The sequence below is a fragment of the Bos indicus genome, chromosome 1 (assembly GCF_029378745.1).
Source record: "Bos indicus isolate NIAB-ARS_2022 breed Sahiwal x Tharparkar chromosome 1, NIAB-ARS_B.indTharparkar_mat_pri_1.0, whole genome shotgun sequence".
Lineage (NCBI taxonomy): Eukaryota > Metazoa > Chordata > Mammalia > Artiodactyla > Bovidae > Bos > Bos indicus.
This window is the reverse complement of record NC_091760.1, coordinates 5,676,431-5,693,348: the sequence shown is the minus strand read 5'-3', so window position 1 is coordinate 5,693,348 and position 16,918 is coordinate 5,676,431. Positions and strand designations below refer to the sequence as shown.

Below are 16,918 nucleotides of genomic sequence, written 5' to 3'. Positions count from 1 at the left end.
AGAAGAAGGCATCAGAGGATGGAATGGCTGGATGGCATCACCAATGCAAGGGACGTGAACTTGAGCAAACTTTGGGAGATGGTGAGGGACCGAGAGGCCTGGCATGCTGCTTTCCACGGGGTCACAAAGAGTTGAGCACGACTGGGCAAATGAACAACAAAGGTGATTAAATATTAACACTTTCATATTAAGCAACCTAATAATAAATATAATAACAAAAATGCACTGAGTTCTTACAGTGGTATAGCTTTGCATATTTTATTTAATCTAGTACTCTCAACAATCCTGATATAGAACTATTTGCCATTCTACCTTTGAATATACTGAGGCTCAGAGAAGCTAGGGAATGTGCCTGTGATCAATTACATAGTCAGTAACTGATAGAGCTTATTCTTGAGCATAAATAGTGTAACTCTGGAACATGGACTGAATTGCTGTCTATACAACCTTCTTATTTTAAGTATGATCACTTGTATGTCCTTGAAGAAATGATGTATTATTGCAAGGGAGTACAGTTAAAGACAATGTTTCCTGTGCCAAAGAACATAGATATCAATTCAAAATAAGCTTAAGATTTCTGAACACAGAACAATGTTGTAGCCAACACAGAACAATTTTGTAGGTTATAAAATTGCTGAAAGTCTATACCATCTTCTAGTACTTTAACATTTAAATTTCATGTTTAGAATTTTAATAAATATGGAGTTTCTATTGTGTATGGTGTGAAGCGGGCATTTATCTTTCCTGAAGAAGTTATCTCCTGAAGAAGATGAGAACTTTTCTTTACTGGGAACACTCCTGAAGTCTTTTGCACTGACTACTGTGGTCTTACTGGTTCAGAATGATCCACTGCTTACACCTTGATAACGTGGCCAGATTGTCTCACCTTTACTGGTGGCTTCTCTTCAGATCTACAGTCCTCTCTGGGTCAGCTTGCCGAGACCTCCTAAAATGACATGGTAGAGTAAAATATATTCTATGAAATGTGTATAGAATGTTTAATTCTCCTGGAGTCACATTTAAAAAAGATTAAAAGAAACAGGTAAATTAATTTTATAGCATATTTTATTTAAACTAATACAGGCAAATATTATTTAATACCTAAGCGATATTTTACTGTAACTTTCATAATATTTTTACACTACATCCTTGAAACCTGGCTTGTACTTTACACTTAATAGCCCCTTTCATTTTGCACTTAGCAACATTCTCAAGTGCTCAATACTGATATATCTCTAGTGGCTATGATACTGGGCTGAGCAGCGTGAGAAAACTTCAAGACCCCTCTATAGCTGTTGATTATAACTTTTCCAGTAGTGATTACTTCTCTAGAAATAAGTTGGTAATTTATTCATTTCTTTTTCTAAATTTCTCTGCCTTGAATTCTATTTTCCTTCTTACATAACTGACCAATTTCAACTCATCTTTTATAGCTCTGCTCATATACCCTCTCCTTTGGAAGCAATTTATGACTCTTAGCTAACTTTCTCTTCTGACATTCTGGCTGATTTAGGCTTCCCCCTTGAGTTCTTCTTCAGTTGCCCCATAACACCTGCAAATATACCTGCTTTAATGTGAACCTATGATTTACTATTTTGTATCCAATGAACATTTTGAATTCTTAGAAGGAACAATGTGTTTTGCATCTCTGTACCCAATACCAAATGATAGTACATATCTGCAACATGAACCTTAAGGTTTTCTAACTGACTGAAAGAACAAATAATGGGTTTTACAATTTAGAACCTCTACAGTATGCAGTAGCTCACCAAAGAAAAGGATTTTGTGTTTCCTTTTAAAGGGGTATTAAAGTTTAAATCATTTCCTGACTACAGAAGGAACTCACTCATGGCAATGGTCTTTCCTTTCTGCTATAACATGATTAGATATGTATGTATGTGAGTTTGTGCTCAGTTGTGTCTGGCTCTTTGCAACCCCAAAGACTGTAGCCCACCAGTCCATGGAATTTTTCCAGGCAAGAATACTTGAGATGGTTGCCATTTCCTACTCCAGGGGTTTCTTCCCAAGCCAGGAATTGAACCTACATCTCTTGTGTCTTTTGCATTGGCAGGTGGATTCTTTACTACTAGTACCACCTGGGAAACCCGATATGATAATGTATGTGAAGCCAAATCTTCATTTTCCCAACATTCCTTAAACTCATACTACCCACACATACACAAATTTTCTCTAATTTTATTATCCCTGTCTCTTCTAACATTATTGTTATTTTCTCATTTCACTCAAGCTAATAGCATCAAATTCTCTAAGAGTGACAGTCCTAATATTTCAGATGCCAAAGCTATATTAAGTGTTAGTTTGTGAAAACCTTTCTCTGGATATACACATTATTTCATACATGCCTAATAAAAGATAGACCCTTTTCTGGATATATAAATTATTTTATATGCACTTACTAAATTACATTCTTCTTTATTTCAGACATATCTTTGATGATAAGGAATATAAGGAAACAAGTTAGATTTTTCAAAGAGCTTTAAGTGTTGAAATCCTCTTCCTCTGCTTGTAAGACTAACCTTGGTGTAACCCAGAGCATAGTCCTATCTTTTTTCATCACTTGGACAAATTGTATCCTGAGTATAACCTAACTCTGGAGCTGAATTTGACAACAGGTCAGTTTCCCTGCTGTGGGCCATTTTGTGGGGTCTCCTAGGTTCAAGGACCTCAACACCAGATTTTGTGTAATGATGCATGACATGCAGATGAGATAGCAACATCTTCATCTCTGCCAGTTGAAACTTGATTGCTACTGAATCTGCAGATTTATTGACTATGCCAAAGCCTTTTACTGTGTGGATCACAAAAATCTGTAGAAAATTCTTAAAGAAATGGGAATACCATACCACCTTACTGCCCTCTGAGAAATCTGTATGTAGGTTGAGAAGCAACAGTTAGGAACAGACTCATTGAAACTATGAGCCATGCCATGTAGGACCATCCAGGATAGATTGGTCATAGCAGAGAGTTCAGAAAAAACATGGTCCACTGGAGAAGAGAATGGCAAACCACTTCAGTATTCTTGTCTTGAGAACCCCATGAATAGTACAGAAAGGCAAAAAGACATGACATTGAAAGAAGATCTCCCCAGGTCAGTAGGTGCCCAACATGCTACTGGAGAAGAGTGGAGAAATAACTCCAGGAAGAATGAAGAGACAGAGCCAAAAAGAAAAGAACGCCCAGCTGTGGATGTGATTGGTGATGGAAGTAAAGATGGATGCTGTAAGGAACAATATTGTATAGGAACCTGGAATGTTAGGTTCATGACTCAAGGTAAATTGCAAGTGACTGAAATCAGTCCTGAGTGTTCATTGGAAGGACTGATGCTGAAGCTAGACTCCAACACTTTGGCCTCCTGATGCAAAGAGCTGACTCATTGGAAAAGACCCTGATTAGCTGGGAAAGATTGAAGGCAGGAGGAGAAGGGGGGTACAGACAATGAGATGGTTGGACAGCATCACCGACTCAATGGACATGAGTTTGAGCAAGCTCCAGGAGTTGGTGATGGACAGGAAAGCGTGGCATGCTGCAGTCCATGGGGTCGCAAAGAGTCAGACACAACTGAGTGACTGAACTGACTGAAACAGGAGATGGCAAGAGTGAACATCAACATTTTAGGAATCAGTGAACAAAAATGGACTGGAATGGGCTAATTTAGTTCAGATGACCATTATACCTACTACTAGGGCCAAGAATCCCTTAGAAGAAATGGAGTAGCCCTCTTAAGTCAACAGAAGAGTCTGAAATGCAGTACTTGGGTAAACTCTCAAAAATGACAGAATGATCTCTGTTCATTTCCAAGGTCAACCATTCAGTATCACTGTAATCCAAGTCTGTATCCCAACCACTAATGCGGAAGAAGCTGAAATTGAATGGTTCTATCATGGCATCTGGTCCCATCACTTCATGGGAAATAGATGGGGAAACAGTGAAAACAGTGTCAGACTTTATTTTTTGGGGGCTCCAATAGTCGATTTACAATGTTGTGCTAGTTTCTGCTATACAGCAAAGTGAATCAGTTATATATATACCTATATCCACTCCTTTTATAGATTCTATTCTTATATAGGTCATTACAGAATATTGGGTAGAGTTCCCTGTGCTATACAGTACATTTTTATTAGTTATCTATTTTATATATAGTAGTGTAAATATGTCATTCTCAACCTCCCAGTTTATCCCCCCTTCCCCTCCCCACCCCTTGGTAACCATGCTTGTTTTCTACTTCCGTGACTCTATTTCTGTTTTATAAATAGATTCATTTGTACTATTATTTTTAGATTTCTTATAAATATAAAGAAAGCAGTATTATATGTTTGTCTTTCACTGGCTGACTTACTTCACTCTGTATAAGAATTTTTAGGTCCACCTTGCCACTGCAAAAAAAAAAAAAAATATTTAAAATTAAAATTTATGTTTGGACCTAAAAAGTGCATACTTAAATAACATGTATTAAATGATAATCACAAAAATAAATATATATAGCCAAGAGGGGAAAAATAAAAAAGGAAGTGAGATGAAGGGAATAGCATTTATTGAGTAAAATTCCTGACCAGAACACTAAATAGGTATGAAACATAAGGAAAACAATTATGTAAAAATAGGTAGACCTCATTTTAGAAAGAAGAAATTTGCGTTTAGACAATTTAATCATATAATCAAATGTCTTTACAGTATATGTGGCTCTCCAATGTTTGAATATATGTTTGATTTGATTCATCCATTTTTATGGAAGAATATTGAGTCCAAATTATCAGGGACTATACTCAGAGTTGGTTATTCAAGGATGCACAGAATAGGAGTTGTCTTTACTGTTTTAAAATGGTATAAAGAGACCTGAGTGGAAAGGTATTAGAAATAATGCAATAAAGATAAAAGAGTTTTTCAATAATCCAGGGATACTGTGACCAGAGAATGTTTTGGCTTTGACACTGTAAAGTAACGTTGTCTGTACCAGAGAATTTGTCAAGTAGAATTTATAGTTTTGAATTTCAACGTGGACAGAAAAGGTAAGAAACTGAAGGATAAGAAAAATGGAATGGGATTATATGTTTTTTATGTTTATGGTTAGGGATGAAACAGCAGAGTGTTCAGATTAGACCAGTGACCAATATCAGAAAAATCGGTAGAATGATTTCTCAACTGGAGGAAACATGTCTGATAATGAAACTTCTCAAAAATTGAAGTTGGCAGCCTTGTGAGAATCCCTATTAAAGGCATTCAGTAAAGTACTCGATCACCACTTATTCCTTTGTTGTCAAATTCAAGTATATCCGGTGGAAAGAATGATCTTGACTTTATACTCCCTTCCAATTCAGATTTCATGGTTGTTGCAGTGAAAAATAATCTAAATTTTGGAGTCTGCCAGATTCTAAAAAAGTTGATTTAAATAAAACATGGAAACCAAGATAAGCAAAAAAAAAAAGAAAAAGAAAAAATGCCCCCCTACCCCAACAAACAAAGCAACATGACTGAATGTTTGGTCATGAAAGGTTGAATGTTTGGTATAAAGTTACATTTCAATTAGTGAGGCAAGACATAGTTTTAATAAACTTTGACAAGTGCTTTGACATGTGTCTGAGCATAAGAGCCAGGAGGTGCTGGGGGTGGTGGCTTAGTTGCTAGGTCATGTCAGACTCTTTGCAACCCTTTGGACTGTATAGCCCGCCAGGCCCCTTCTGTTCTTGGGATTTCCCAAGCAAGAACACTGGAGGGGGTGCCATTTCCTCCTCCAGGGGATCTTCCAGACCCAGGGATCAAACCTACATCTCTTGCATTGCAAGCAGATTCTTTCCTGAGCCACTAGGGAAGCCCCAGGACCAAGAGGAGGATGATCCAGTTCAGACAATAACACAGAGGAAAGGCATCTCACAGGAGCTGATTACAGATCTGAATTTTGATGTACAAATAGATTTTTTTTAAGCCAAGAAATTTGGTGGCAAGAAAAATATTAACAGCAGAAGAAATGATACTAATTTCCCTCTTTTACATGTCAAAAAGGTAAGTGTGTTAGAGAGGATTATTTAGAAGAAAGGAGACATATTATATTTCAAAATCACAATGAACATTTTTGTAGAAGGTTGAGAACTTCTGATTAATGTACATATGAATAAGGATAAAAGTGAGTTTTGTGGTACTTGATGTCATGAATATACTAGGAACTGAAGATGGGCTTTTGCTGTAAGTATCAGAGTGACCCCACTTACCTTTAGCCTTTGAACTAAATGTGTAAGGAAGAGTAGTGATAGAAAAAGGCAAGAATGATTGAGGGAGGGGAATGGACTAACGTCTCATAACACAAAACTCTGATAAGGCTTAAAGTGAAAAAAAAAATGAGTTTCTGGTCTAACTGAGGACTTCTGATTCTTCAGCCAAATAAAGTTGGTTAAACTGTTAAAGTCTCCTCAATGGTGAGACTCAGGTAGCTACAAAAAAGAGAGAAAAAGAGGGCTGCCCCACGTGAACAGGACCTTCCATTGCCTGGTGCATGGAGGAAGAAAATACAAGAAGGAACACATGCAGCATACTGTCTCCACGCCTGTAAGTCTTCACTCTTTCCGGGAATGGAGTTCATTTTGAATTATCAGATAGTGATCAGATTCTTAGGATTTGAGGAGAGTCGGACAAGGCAGGGGTAAGGAATGCAGAAAGGGTAGGAGAAAATGGAGAGGAAGTTGCAATGATTTAGGAAAGGAGACAGGAATATTCCTTTTCCTGTGGTCAGAAGCAGGTATTTTGGAAAACTGAGAGAGAAAAGGAGGCAAAATTGTCTGACATTCCCCAACAAGCTTGCTTTATAAGGTATCTGTTAAATGAGAGGAGATTTTGAAAATGATCAGCTTTGGGTCACACGATTCTACTAAGACAGTTTGTCAGCAGAACAAATTAAAGTGAAGCTCTTAAAATGAAACAGGAGTCTCCCAAATAATGAGCTATTTTAAGCAAACTTTAGTGATTGTCAGTGGTGATGTGACTGGCTCATAATGTTGCCTCCATATTTGTTGTCTATGTCAGGGAATGAATGGTATGCTCTGCCAATTACTGACAGTATATAAAGGTCCATGGGGAGGAGACACACACACTTCAGAAACATCCTCTTGCAGGCCACCTGAATCCTCTTGCCTTGACAACATGTGTTGTAACTACTACGGCAACTCCTGTGGCTATGGCTGTGGAAAGAGCTACAGCTGTGGGTTCAGCCCCTATTATGGCTGTGGATATGGAAGTAGATACGGCTGTAGATATGGAAGTAGATACGGCTGTGGATATGGCTCAGGATATGGCTGTGGATATGGGACAGGATATGGCTGTGGATTTAGCCCCTATTACGGCTGTGGTTATGGAACCAGATACGGCTGTGGATACGGCTCTGGCTATAGCAGCTACTGGCCAGTTTGCTACAGAAGATGTTATTCTTGCTGGTAGAAGATCACCATTTAGCCTAGTCTGCTTCTGAAATGAGGAATCTAAAGATAATACTGCTTCGAGGATCTGTAACCCATGATTTGTACTTGCAAGAAATTGTATGCGTGACAGAGGCTTTGACCTCCAACTACCCATTTTTAGATTGACATCCTTGAAGTCTGAAGTTCAATGGTGATATCATCTGACTCTTCCAAATTTTAGCCTTTACTCCCTTAATCTCTGAGTCTCTGTTATGATTGTGTTAATGATCCTAACATTCTAAAGCTTGGATAACCCCTTTTTCTCAATAAAAATGGCTCATTGTTTCTAACAAATCTCTGTGAATTAGTCTTTCTTCAGGTGCTATGGCCTCTTTCGAAGACTGGGCTAACAGGGTGCTTGAACCTTGAGTTCTTTGATATAATACAAGCATTTCTTCTTGTATTTTCACCAAAAATAATACCTTCTCCATGTATTTCTTGTATCTCACATGCTCAGGCTCTCACATACAGAAGCACAAATCTCACAGTATTTCAGAACCATGCTGAACCATGCAAATCTCACTGTGTCAAGAATGGAGCTGGAGGAGACAGTGGAGGAGGAATGACACGCATTCAGGCGGTCATGACAAAGTCCAGGTGCAGGACAGACAATCTGATTTTCTGCAGGAGTAATGGAATAGAAGAGATGCTTCCCAGACACTCTGTGTTAGACACTTGAAAATAAAGCACTAAGAAAGGTATATTATTTGTAGACAAAGTTGGAGAAGCTCTATACATTCAGCAAAAACAAGACCAGGACCTGACTGTGGCTCAGATCATGAACTCCTTATTGCCAAATTCAAACTTCAATTGAAGAAAGTGTGGAAAACCACTAAACCATTCAGGTATGACCTAAATCAAATCCCTTAAATATACAGTGAAAGTGAGAAATAGATTTAAAGGACTAGATCTGATGGACAGAGTGCCTGATGAACTATGAACGGACTTAGTGACATTGTACATGAGAAAGGAATCAAGACCATCCCCAACAAACAGAAATGGAAAAAAGCAAAATGGCTGTCTGAAGAGGCCTTATGAATAGCTGTGAAACAGAAGCGAAAAGCAAAGGAGAAAAGCAAAGATATACCCATTTGAATGCAGAGTTCCAAAGAATAGCAAGGAGAGATAAGAAAGCCTTCCTCAGTGATCAACGCAAAAAATAGAAGGAGAAAATAGAACAGGAAAGACTAGAGATCTCTTCAAGAAAATTACATGTACCAAGGAAATATTTCATGCAACTTGGGCTCAAAAGAAGACAGAAATGGTATGGACCTAACAGAAGCAGAAGATATTAAGAAGAGGTGGCAAGAATACACAGAAGAACTGACAAAAAAGATGTTCATGACCCAGATAATCAGGATGGTGTGATCACTCACCTAGGGCCAGACATCCTGGAATGTGAAGTCAAGTGGGCCTTAGGAAGCATCGCTACGAACAAAGCTAGTGGAGGTAATGGAATTCCATTTGAACTCTTTCAAATCCTAAAAGATGATGCTGTTAAAGTGTTTCCCTCAATATGCCAGCAAATTTGGAAAACTCAGCAGTGGCCACAGGACTGGAAAAGGTTACTTTTCATTGCAATCCTAAAGAAAGGCAATGCCAAAGAATGTTCAAACTACCGCACAACTGCACTCATCTCACATGCTCGTAAAGTAATGCTCAAAATTCTCCAAGCCAGGCTTCAGCAATATGCAAACCGTGAACTTCAAGATGTTCAAGCTGGATTTAGAAAAGGCAGAGGAACCAGAGATCAAATTACCAACATCCGCTGGATCATCGAAAATGCAAGGGAGTTCCAGAAAAACATGTACTCTTTATTGACTATGCCAAAGCCTTTGACTGTGTGGGTCACAATAAACTGTGGAAAATTCCGAAAGAGATGGGAATACCAGACCACCTGACCTGCCTCTTGAGAAACCTATATGCAGGTCAGGAAGCAACAGTTAGAACTGGATATGTAACAACAGACTGGTTCCAAATAGGAAAAGGAGTACGTCAGGGATGTATATTGTCACCCTGCTTATTTAACTTATATGTAGAGTACATCATGAGAAACACTGGGCTAGAAGAAGCACAAGCTGGAATCAAGATTGCTGGGAGAAATATCAGTAACCTCAGATATGCAGATGACACCACCCTTACGGCAGAAAGTGAAAAAGAACTAAAGAGCGTCTAAATGAAAGTGAAAGAGGAAAGTGAAAAAGTTGGCTTAAGGCTCAACATTCAGAAAACTAAGACCATGGCATCTGGTCTTGTCACTTCATGGCAAATAGATGGGGAAACAGTGGAAACAGTGTCAGACTTTATTTTTCTGGGCTCCAAAATCACTGCAGATGGTGATTGCAGCCATGAAATTATAAGATGCTTACATCTTGGAAGAAAGTTATGACCAACCTAGACAGCATATTAAAAAGGAGACACAGTACTTTGCCAACAAAAGTCTGTCTCGTCAAGGCTATGGTTTTTCCAGTGGTCATGTATGGATGTGAAAGTTGGACTGTAAAGAAAGCTGAGTGCAGAATAATTGATGCTTTTGAACTGTGGTGTTGGAGAAGACTCTTGTGAGTCCCATGGATGGCAAGGAGATCCAACCAGTTCATTCTAAAGGAGATCAGACCTGGGTATTCATTGGAAGGACTGATTTTGAAGCTGAAACTCCAATACTTTGGCCAACTGATGTGAAGTGCTAACTCATTTGAAAAGACCCTGATGCTGGGGAAATTGAGGGCAGGAGGAGAAGAGAGGATGGCAGAGGATGAGATGGTTGGATGTCATCACCAACTCAATGGACATGAGTTTGGGTAAGCTCCAGGAATTGGTGATGGACAGGGAGTCCTGGCGTTGAAGAGGCCTGGTTCATTGGGTTGTAAAGAGTTGGAAACAACTGAATGACTGAACTGAACTGAACTGAACCAAACCAGTTCATCTCTATTGCATGTTGTAAAATGTCTTTTTACACATTATCTCAATTCATTTTCACATCCTCTTAAAATAAATAGAGTGGGTCTTGACAAACAACTATTGGGAGAAAGATGCTGAGGCTCAGAGTGATTAAGTCACTATCTTGAAATCACACAGCAACTGAGTGTCAGAGCCAAGTTTTCATAGTCTTCTGCTAGTGAGCTCACTGCCATATGCTCCTCCTGGCCAGGCCCTTTCCTGCTTATGGAAGCAGTATGTGCTGTGCTCTCAATATCTGAAGAGAAAAAGAAAAGTCTGAGTGTTCCTCTCTACATCTGCTTAGTGATTACACACCTCCACTGGTGGTAATAAATGCACAGAAAGACTTGTTGTCCCACTCCCTTATCTGACTGGCCAGTTCCTACTCAAGCCTCATGTCTAGTGCCCCATCTTCTCAGAACTCTTTCCTGACTCTCATAACACTAATAACCTTCCTTATTTTATAACTTTCATAACACTTGACTACAAAAACAATTACTTCATTTCTTCTTTAAATCCTACTATGTTACTCCTACATAAAATTATGAATTCACTGAGAACTAGGCTCATTGGATGGATAGAGGAGAGATTCATACATAAATATAGATATCGGTTCAGTTCAGTTCAGTCACTCAGTTGTGTCCGACTCTTTGCAACCCCAAGGACTGCAGCACATGAGGCCTCCCTGTCCATCACCAACTCCCTGAATTTGTCCAAATTCATGCCCACTGAGTCAGTGATGCCATCCAACCATCTCATCCTCTGTCATCCCCTTCTCCTCCTGCTTTCAATTTTCCACAGAATCAGGTTCTTTTCAAATGAGTCAGCTCTTTGATCAGGTGGCCAAAGTATTGGAGTTTCAGGTTCAACATCAGTCCTTCCACTGAACACCCAGGACTGATCTCCTTTAGGATGGACTGGTTGGATCTCCTTGTAGACCAAGGGACTCTCAATAGTCTTCTCTAACACCACAGCTCAAAAGCATCAATTCTTCGGCACTCAGCTTTCTTCACAGTCCAACTCTCACATTCATACATGACTACTGGAAAAACCATAGCCTTGACTAGATGGACCTTTGTTGGCAAAGTACTGTGTCTCCTTTTTAATATGCTGTGTAGGTTGGTCATAACTTTCATTCCAAGGAGTAAGTGTCTTTTAATTTCATGGCTGCAATCACCATCTACAGTGATTTTGGAGCCCTAAAAGATAAAGTCTGACACCGTTTCTACTGTTTCCCCATCTATTTGCCATGAAGTGATGAGACCGGATGCCATGATCTTAGTTTTCTGAATATTGAGCTTTAAGGCAACTTTTTCACTCTCCACTTTCAATTTCATCAAGAAGCTCTTTAGTTCTTCTTCACTCTGCCATAAGGGTGGTGTCATCTGCATATCTGAGGTTATTGATATTTCTCCAGGCAATCTTGATTCCAGCTTGTGCTTCTTCCAGCCCAGTGTTTCTCATGATGTACTCTACATATAAGTTAAATAAACAGGGTGACAATATACAGCCTTGGCATACCCCTTTTTCCTATTTGGAACCAGTCTGTTGTTCCATGTCCACAGCATATTGAAACCAAGGATGCTACTAATACTCCAGGGCACAGATCAACATGTAATAACTAAAAGAAAAATAATCAAGAATGTCAGTAGTACTGAGAATAGAAACATTACAGTATACCTGTGTGTTTACAAATAAGTTTCTTCTCTCTATGGATGTCTAAATCCAAACCTACTCTTCCTTCTCACTCAAAGCTACACATCTGAAATTTCTATTGCCAATCATGTAGGGGGAAAAAAAGTGTAGCTTTTAAAAGTTTCAGTACAGTTCAGTTCAGTTCAGTTGCTCAGTCATGCCTGATTCTTTGTGACCTCATGGAATGCAGCAAGCCAGGGTTCCCTGTCCATCACCAACTAACAGACCTTCTTCAAACTCATGTCCATTGAGTCGGTGAGGCCATCCAACCATCTCATCCTCTGTTGTCCCCTTCTCCTCCTGCCTTCAATCTTTCCCAGCATCAGGGTCTTTTCAAATGAGTCAGTTCTTCACACCAGGTAGTTAAAGTACTGGAGCTTCAGCTTCAGCATCAGTCCTTCCAATGAATATTCAGGACTGATTTCCTTTAGGATGGACTGGTTGGATCTCCTTGCAGTCCAAGGGACTCTCAAGAGTCTTCTTGAACAACACAGTTGAAAAGCATCAGTCCTTTGGCATTCAGTTCTTTTTATAATCCAACACTCACATCCATACATGACTACTGGAAAAACCATAGCTTTGACTAGATGGACTTTTCTCAGCAAAGTCGTGTCTATGCTTTTTCATATGCTGTCTAGGTTGGTCACAGCTTTTCTTCCAGTGAGCAAGCATCTTCTGCTTTCATGGCTACAATCACCATCTGCAGTAATTTTGGAGCCCAGGAAAATGAAGTCTCTCACTGTTTCCATTGTCTCCACATCTATTTGCCATGAAATGATGGGACCACATTGCATGATCTTTGCTTTCTGAATGTTGAGTTTAAGCCAGCCATTTCATTCTCCTCTTTCACTTTCATCAAGAGGCTCTTCAGTTCCTCTTCACTTTCTGCCATAAAGGTGGTGTCATCTGCATATCTGAGATTATTTATATGTCTCCCACTAACCTTTTTTTTAATTTTATTTTTAAACTCTACAATATTGTATTAGTTTTGCCAAATATCGAAATGGATCCGCCACAGGTATACATGTGTTCCCCATCCTGAACCCTCCTCCCTCCTCCCTCCCCTACCCTCCCTCTTTGTCGTCCCAGTGCACCAGCCCCAAGCATCGAGTATTGTGCATCGAACCTGGACTGGCAACTCGTTTCATACAGGATATTATACATGTTTCAATGCCATTCTCCCAAATCTTCCCACCCTCTCCCTCTCCAACAGAGTCCATAAGACTGTTCTATACATCAGTGTCTCTTTTGCTGTCTTGTACACAGGGTTATTGTTACCATCTTGATTCCAGCTTGTGTTTCATCCAGCCTCGCGTTTTGAATGATCTACTCTGCTTAGAAGATAAATAAGCAGGATGACAGTATAAAGCCTTGACTTACTGCTTTCCCAATTTGGAACCAGTTCATTGTTCCATGTCCAGTTCTACCTGCTGCTTCTTGACCTGCATACAGGTTTTTCCAGAGGCAGGCAAGGTGGTCTGGTATTCCCATCTCTTGAAATATTTTCCTCAGTTTATTGTGATCTGTGCAAAGGCTTTGGCAAAGACAATATAGCAGAAGTAGATGTTTTTCTGGAACTCTCTTGCTTGTTCTATTTCATTTTAGTTTTTTCAGTTGAATTTTCACTTATTTGCAACATAGGAACTTACAAAAGTAAACAATTTAATGTATTTATTACTCATAATATCATTAAAACCCACCAAATTCCTATGAATATATTTTATAATATATATACAAACCTCTACACTAAAAACTACAGAAAATTATTAAGAAAAACTGAAGAAGATCTAAGTAGCAATTAGACAGATTAGACCCATTAGCATATTGCAAATGTATCAGTTCTCCCCATTTTGATCTATAAATTCAAAATCTCATTAGATTTTACAGTGCCAATTGACTGACTAGCACTGTCAATTGTTCCATTTTAAAGTTATTTTTGTTTATCTCACTTGCTTAGGTGTACCTTTCATAATCTTTCATAATCAAGCAGATTCCAATACTTATTACTTTTTACAATAAGAACCATGAAATCTTCTATTGCACACTCAAATTTCAACAACAGTGAGATGAGTGGTGATCCAGTACTTTATTGAATGCCTTCAGAAGGAACTTTCACCAAGCTTATGATTTCATTTCTGAGAGTTTTCAATATTAGGCATTTTTCCTTCAGCTGAGAAATCATTTCGAGTTTTTTTTTCTTCTATTGATCACTGGTATAATCTTATGACTCTGCTATGTTGAATCACGAATGATAGGCATAAAGAAAATATATCCTCATTCCAATCACCATTATGCTTCAGTTTTCTTACCTTTTCAGTCCTCATTGCTATTTGAAATTTTAAGTTTGCTTCACAAATTCTCTACAGTAGACGCTTTTCTTTTCTTTGTGTGTGTGTGTGTGTGTGTTCAGATACATATAATGTTTATTTATTTATTTATTTTTAAATTATTATTTTTTTTTTACTTTACAATATTGTATTGGTTTTGTCATACATCAACATGCATCAGCCAAGGGTGTACCGGATGGGTGTTCCCCATCCTGAACCCTTTTCCCACCTCCCTCCCCGTACCATCCCTCTGGGTCATCCCAGGGCACCAGCACCAAGCTTCCTGTATCCTGCATTGAACCTGGACTGGCAATTCGTTCCTTATAAGATATTATACATGCTTCAATGCCATTATTCCAAATCATCCCACTCCCCCTCTCCCAAAGAGTCCAAAAGACTGTTCTATACATCTGTGTCTCTTTTGCTGTCTTGCATACAGGGTTGTCGTTACCATTTTTCTAAATTCCATATATATGTATTAGTATACTGTATTGGTGTTTTTCTTTCTGGCTTACTTCACTCTGTATAGTAGGCTCCAGTTTCATTCACCTCATTAGAACTGATTCAAATGTATTCTTTTTAATGGCTGAGTAATACTCCATTGTGTATATGTACCACTGCTTTCTTATCCACTCATCTGCTGATGGATGTCTAGGTTGCTTCCATGTCCTGACTATCATAAACAGTGCTGTGATGAACAGCGTGGTACACATGTCTCTTTCAATTCTGGTTTCCTCGGTGTGTATGCCCAGCAGTGGGATTGCTGGGTCCTATGGCAGTTCTATTTCCAGTTTTTTAAGGAACCTCCACACTGTTCTCCATAGTGGCTGTACTAGTTTGCATTCCCACCAACAGTGTAAGAGGGTTCCCTTTTCTCCACACCCTCTCCAGCATTTATTGCTTGTAGATTTTGGATCACAGCCATTCTGACTGGTGTGAAATGATACCTCATTGTGGTTTTGATTTGCATTTCTCTGATAATGAATGATGTTGAGCATCTTTTCCTGTGTTTGTTAGCCATCTGTATGTCTTCTTTGGAGAAATGTCTATTTAATTCTTAGGACCATTTTTTGATTGGGTCGTTTATTTTTCTGGGATTGAGCTGCAGGTGTTGCTTGTATATTTTTGAGATTAGTTGTTTGTCAGTTGCTTCATTTGCTATTATTTTCTCCCATTCTCAAGGCTACCTTTTCACCTTGCTTTATAGTTTCCTTTGTTGTGCAGAAGCTTTTAATTTTAATTAGATTCCATTTGTTTATTTTTGCTTTTATATCCAATATTCTGGGAGGTGGGTCATAGAGGATCTTGCTGTGATGTATGTCGGAGAGTGTTTTGTCTATGTTCTCCTCTAAGAGTTTTATAGTTTCTGGTCTTATGTTTAGATCTTTAATCCATTTTGAGTTTATTGTGTATGGTGTTAGAAAGTGTTCTAGTTTCATTCTTTTACAAGTGGTTGACCAGTTTTCCCAGCACCACTTGTTAAAGAGATGGTATTTTATCCGTTGTATATCCTTGCCTCCTTTGTCAAAGATAAGGTGCCCATGGGTGCATTGATTTATCTCTGGGCTTTCTATTTTGTTCCATTGATCTATATTTCTGTCTTTGTGCCAGTACCATACTGTCTTGATGACTGTGGCTTTGTAGTAGAGCCTGAAGTCAGGCAGGTTGATTCCTCCAGTTCCATTCTTCTTTCTCAAGATAGCTTTGGCTATTCAAGGTTTTTGGTATTGCCATACAAACTGTGAAATTATTTGTTCTAGCTCTGTGAAAAACACCATTGGTAGCTTGATAGGGATTGCATTGAATCTATAGATTGCTTTAGGTAGTATGACACTTTGCTTTTCAATGCTGCTGCCAAAGCAGAATTTCTGGCCACAATTCCCCTGGTTTACTGAAAAGTCTTCCATCTTTATTGCATTATTTCTAAACCTTTTCACTCAAGCCTCTCCATACCTAATAATGCCTGAAGAACCGCCTCTATTCTGTGCATCATGGAATAACCAGCTCTGGTTATAATACCTAGCATATAAGGTGGGTTCAATTAATATTTCTCTAATAAAAAATTGATAGATTAAATCAAATTTCTGTTCAAATATTTGTGTGTCATTTACAAACTAATAGATATTTGGATTGGTTATCACCATTTTGTCATTTCACTGAGCTGAATGTCTCAAGTGTTCTTTAACTAGTAAAAGTATGAAAGTGTTAGTTGTCCAGATGTGTCCAACTCTTTGCAACCCCATGGACTGTAGCCCGCCAGGCTCCTCTAACCATGGGATACTTCAGGCAGGAGTATTGGGTTGGATAGTCATTGCCTTCTGCAGGGGGTCTTCCCAACCCAAGTATTGACCCCAGGTCTGCGCTGCAGGCAGATTCTTTACTGTCTGAGCTACCAAGGAAGCCCTCTTTAACTAAGGGAGTCACAACGTTTCAGATTTTGAAGATATGTTAGGAGTTACTTGATGAAAACTCTTTTCTAGATGTGTGAATTAT

General features: G+C 38.8%; 1 protein-coding gene across 1 annotated transcript; it reads left to right on the top strand.

Annotated features, from left to right (window-relative positions):
- Positions 1–7,125: 7,125 nt before the first annotated feature.
- LOC109562097 (keratin-associated protein 21-1-like) lies at positions 7,126–7,904 on the top strand. The gene has a single exon (XM_019965051.2). The coding sequence runs from the start codon at positions 7,150–7,152 to the stop codon at positions 7,441–7,443; it is 294 nt and encodes a 97-aa protein (XP_019820610.2). The 5' UTR covers positions 7,126–7,149; the 3' UTR covers positions 7,444–7,904.
- Positions 7,905–16,918: the final 9,014 nt, after the last annotated feature.

Bases quoted from the DNA above. Each gene is read 5' to 3' on its own strand.
- LOC109562097 (XM_019965051.2), top strand. From the start codon at position 7,150: ATGTGTTGTAACTACTACGGCAACTCCTGTGGCTATGGCTGTGGAAAG.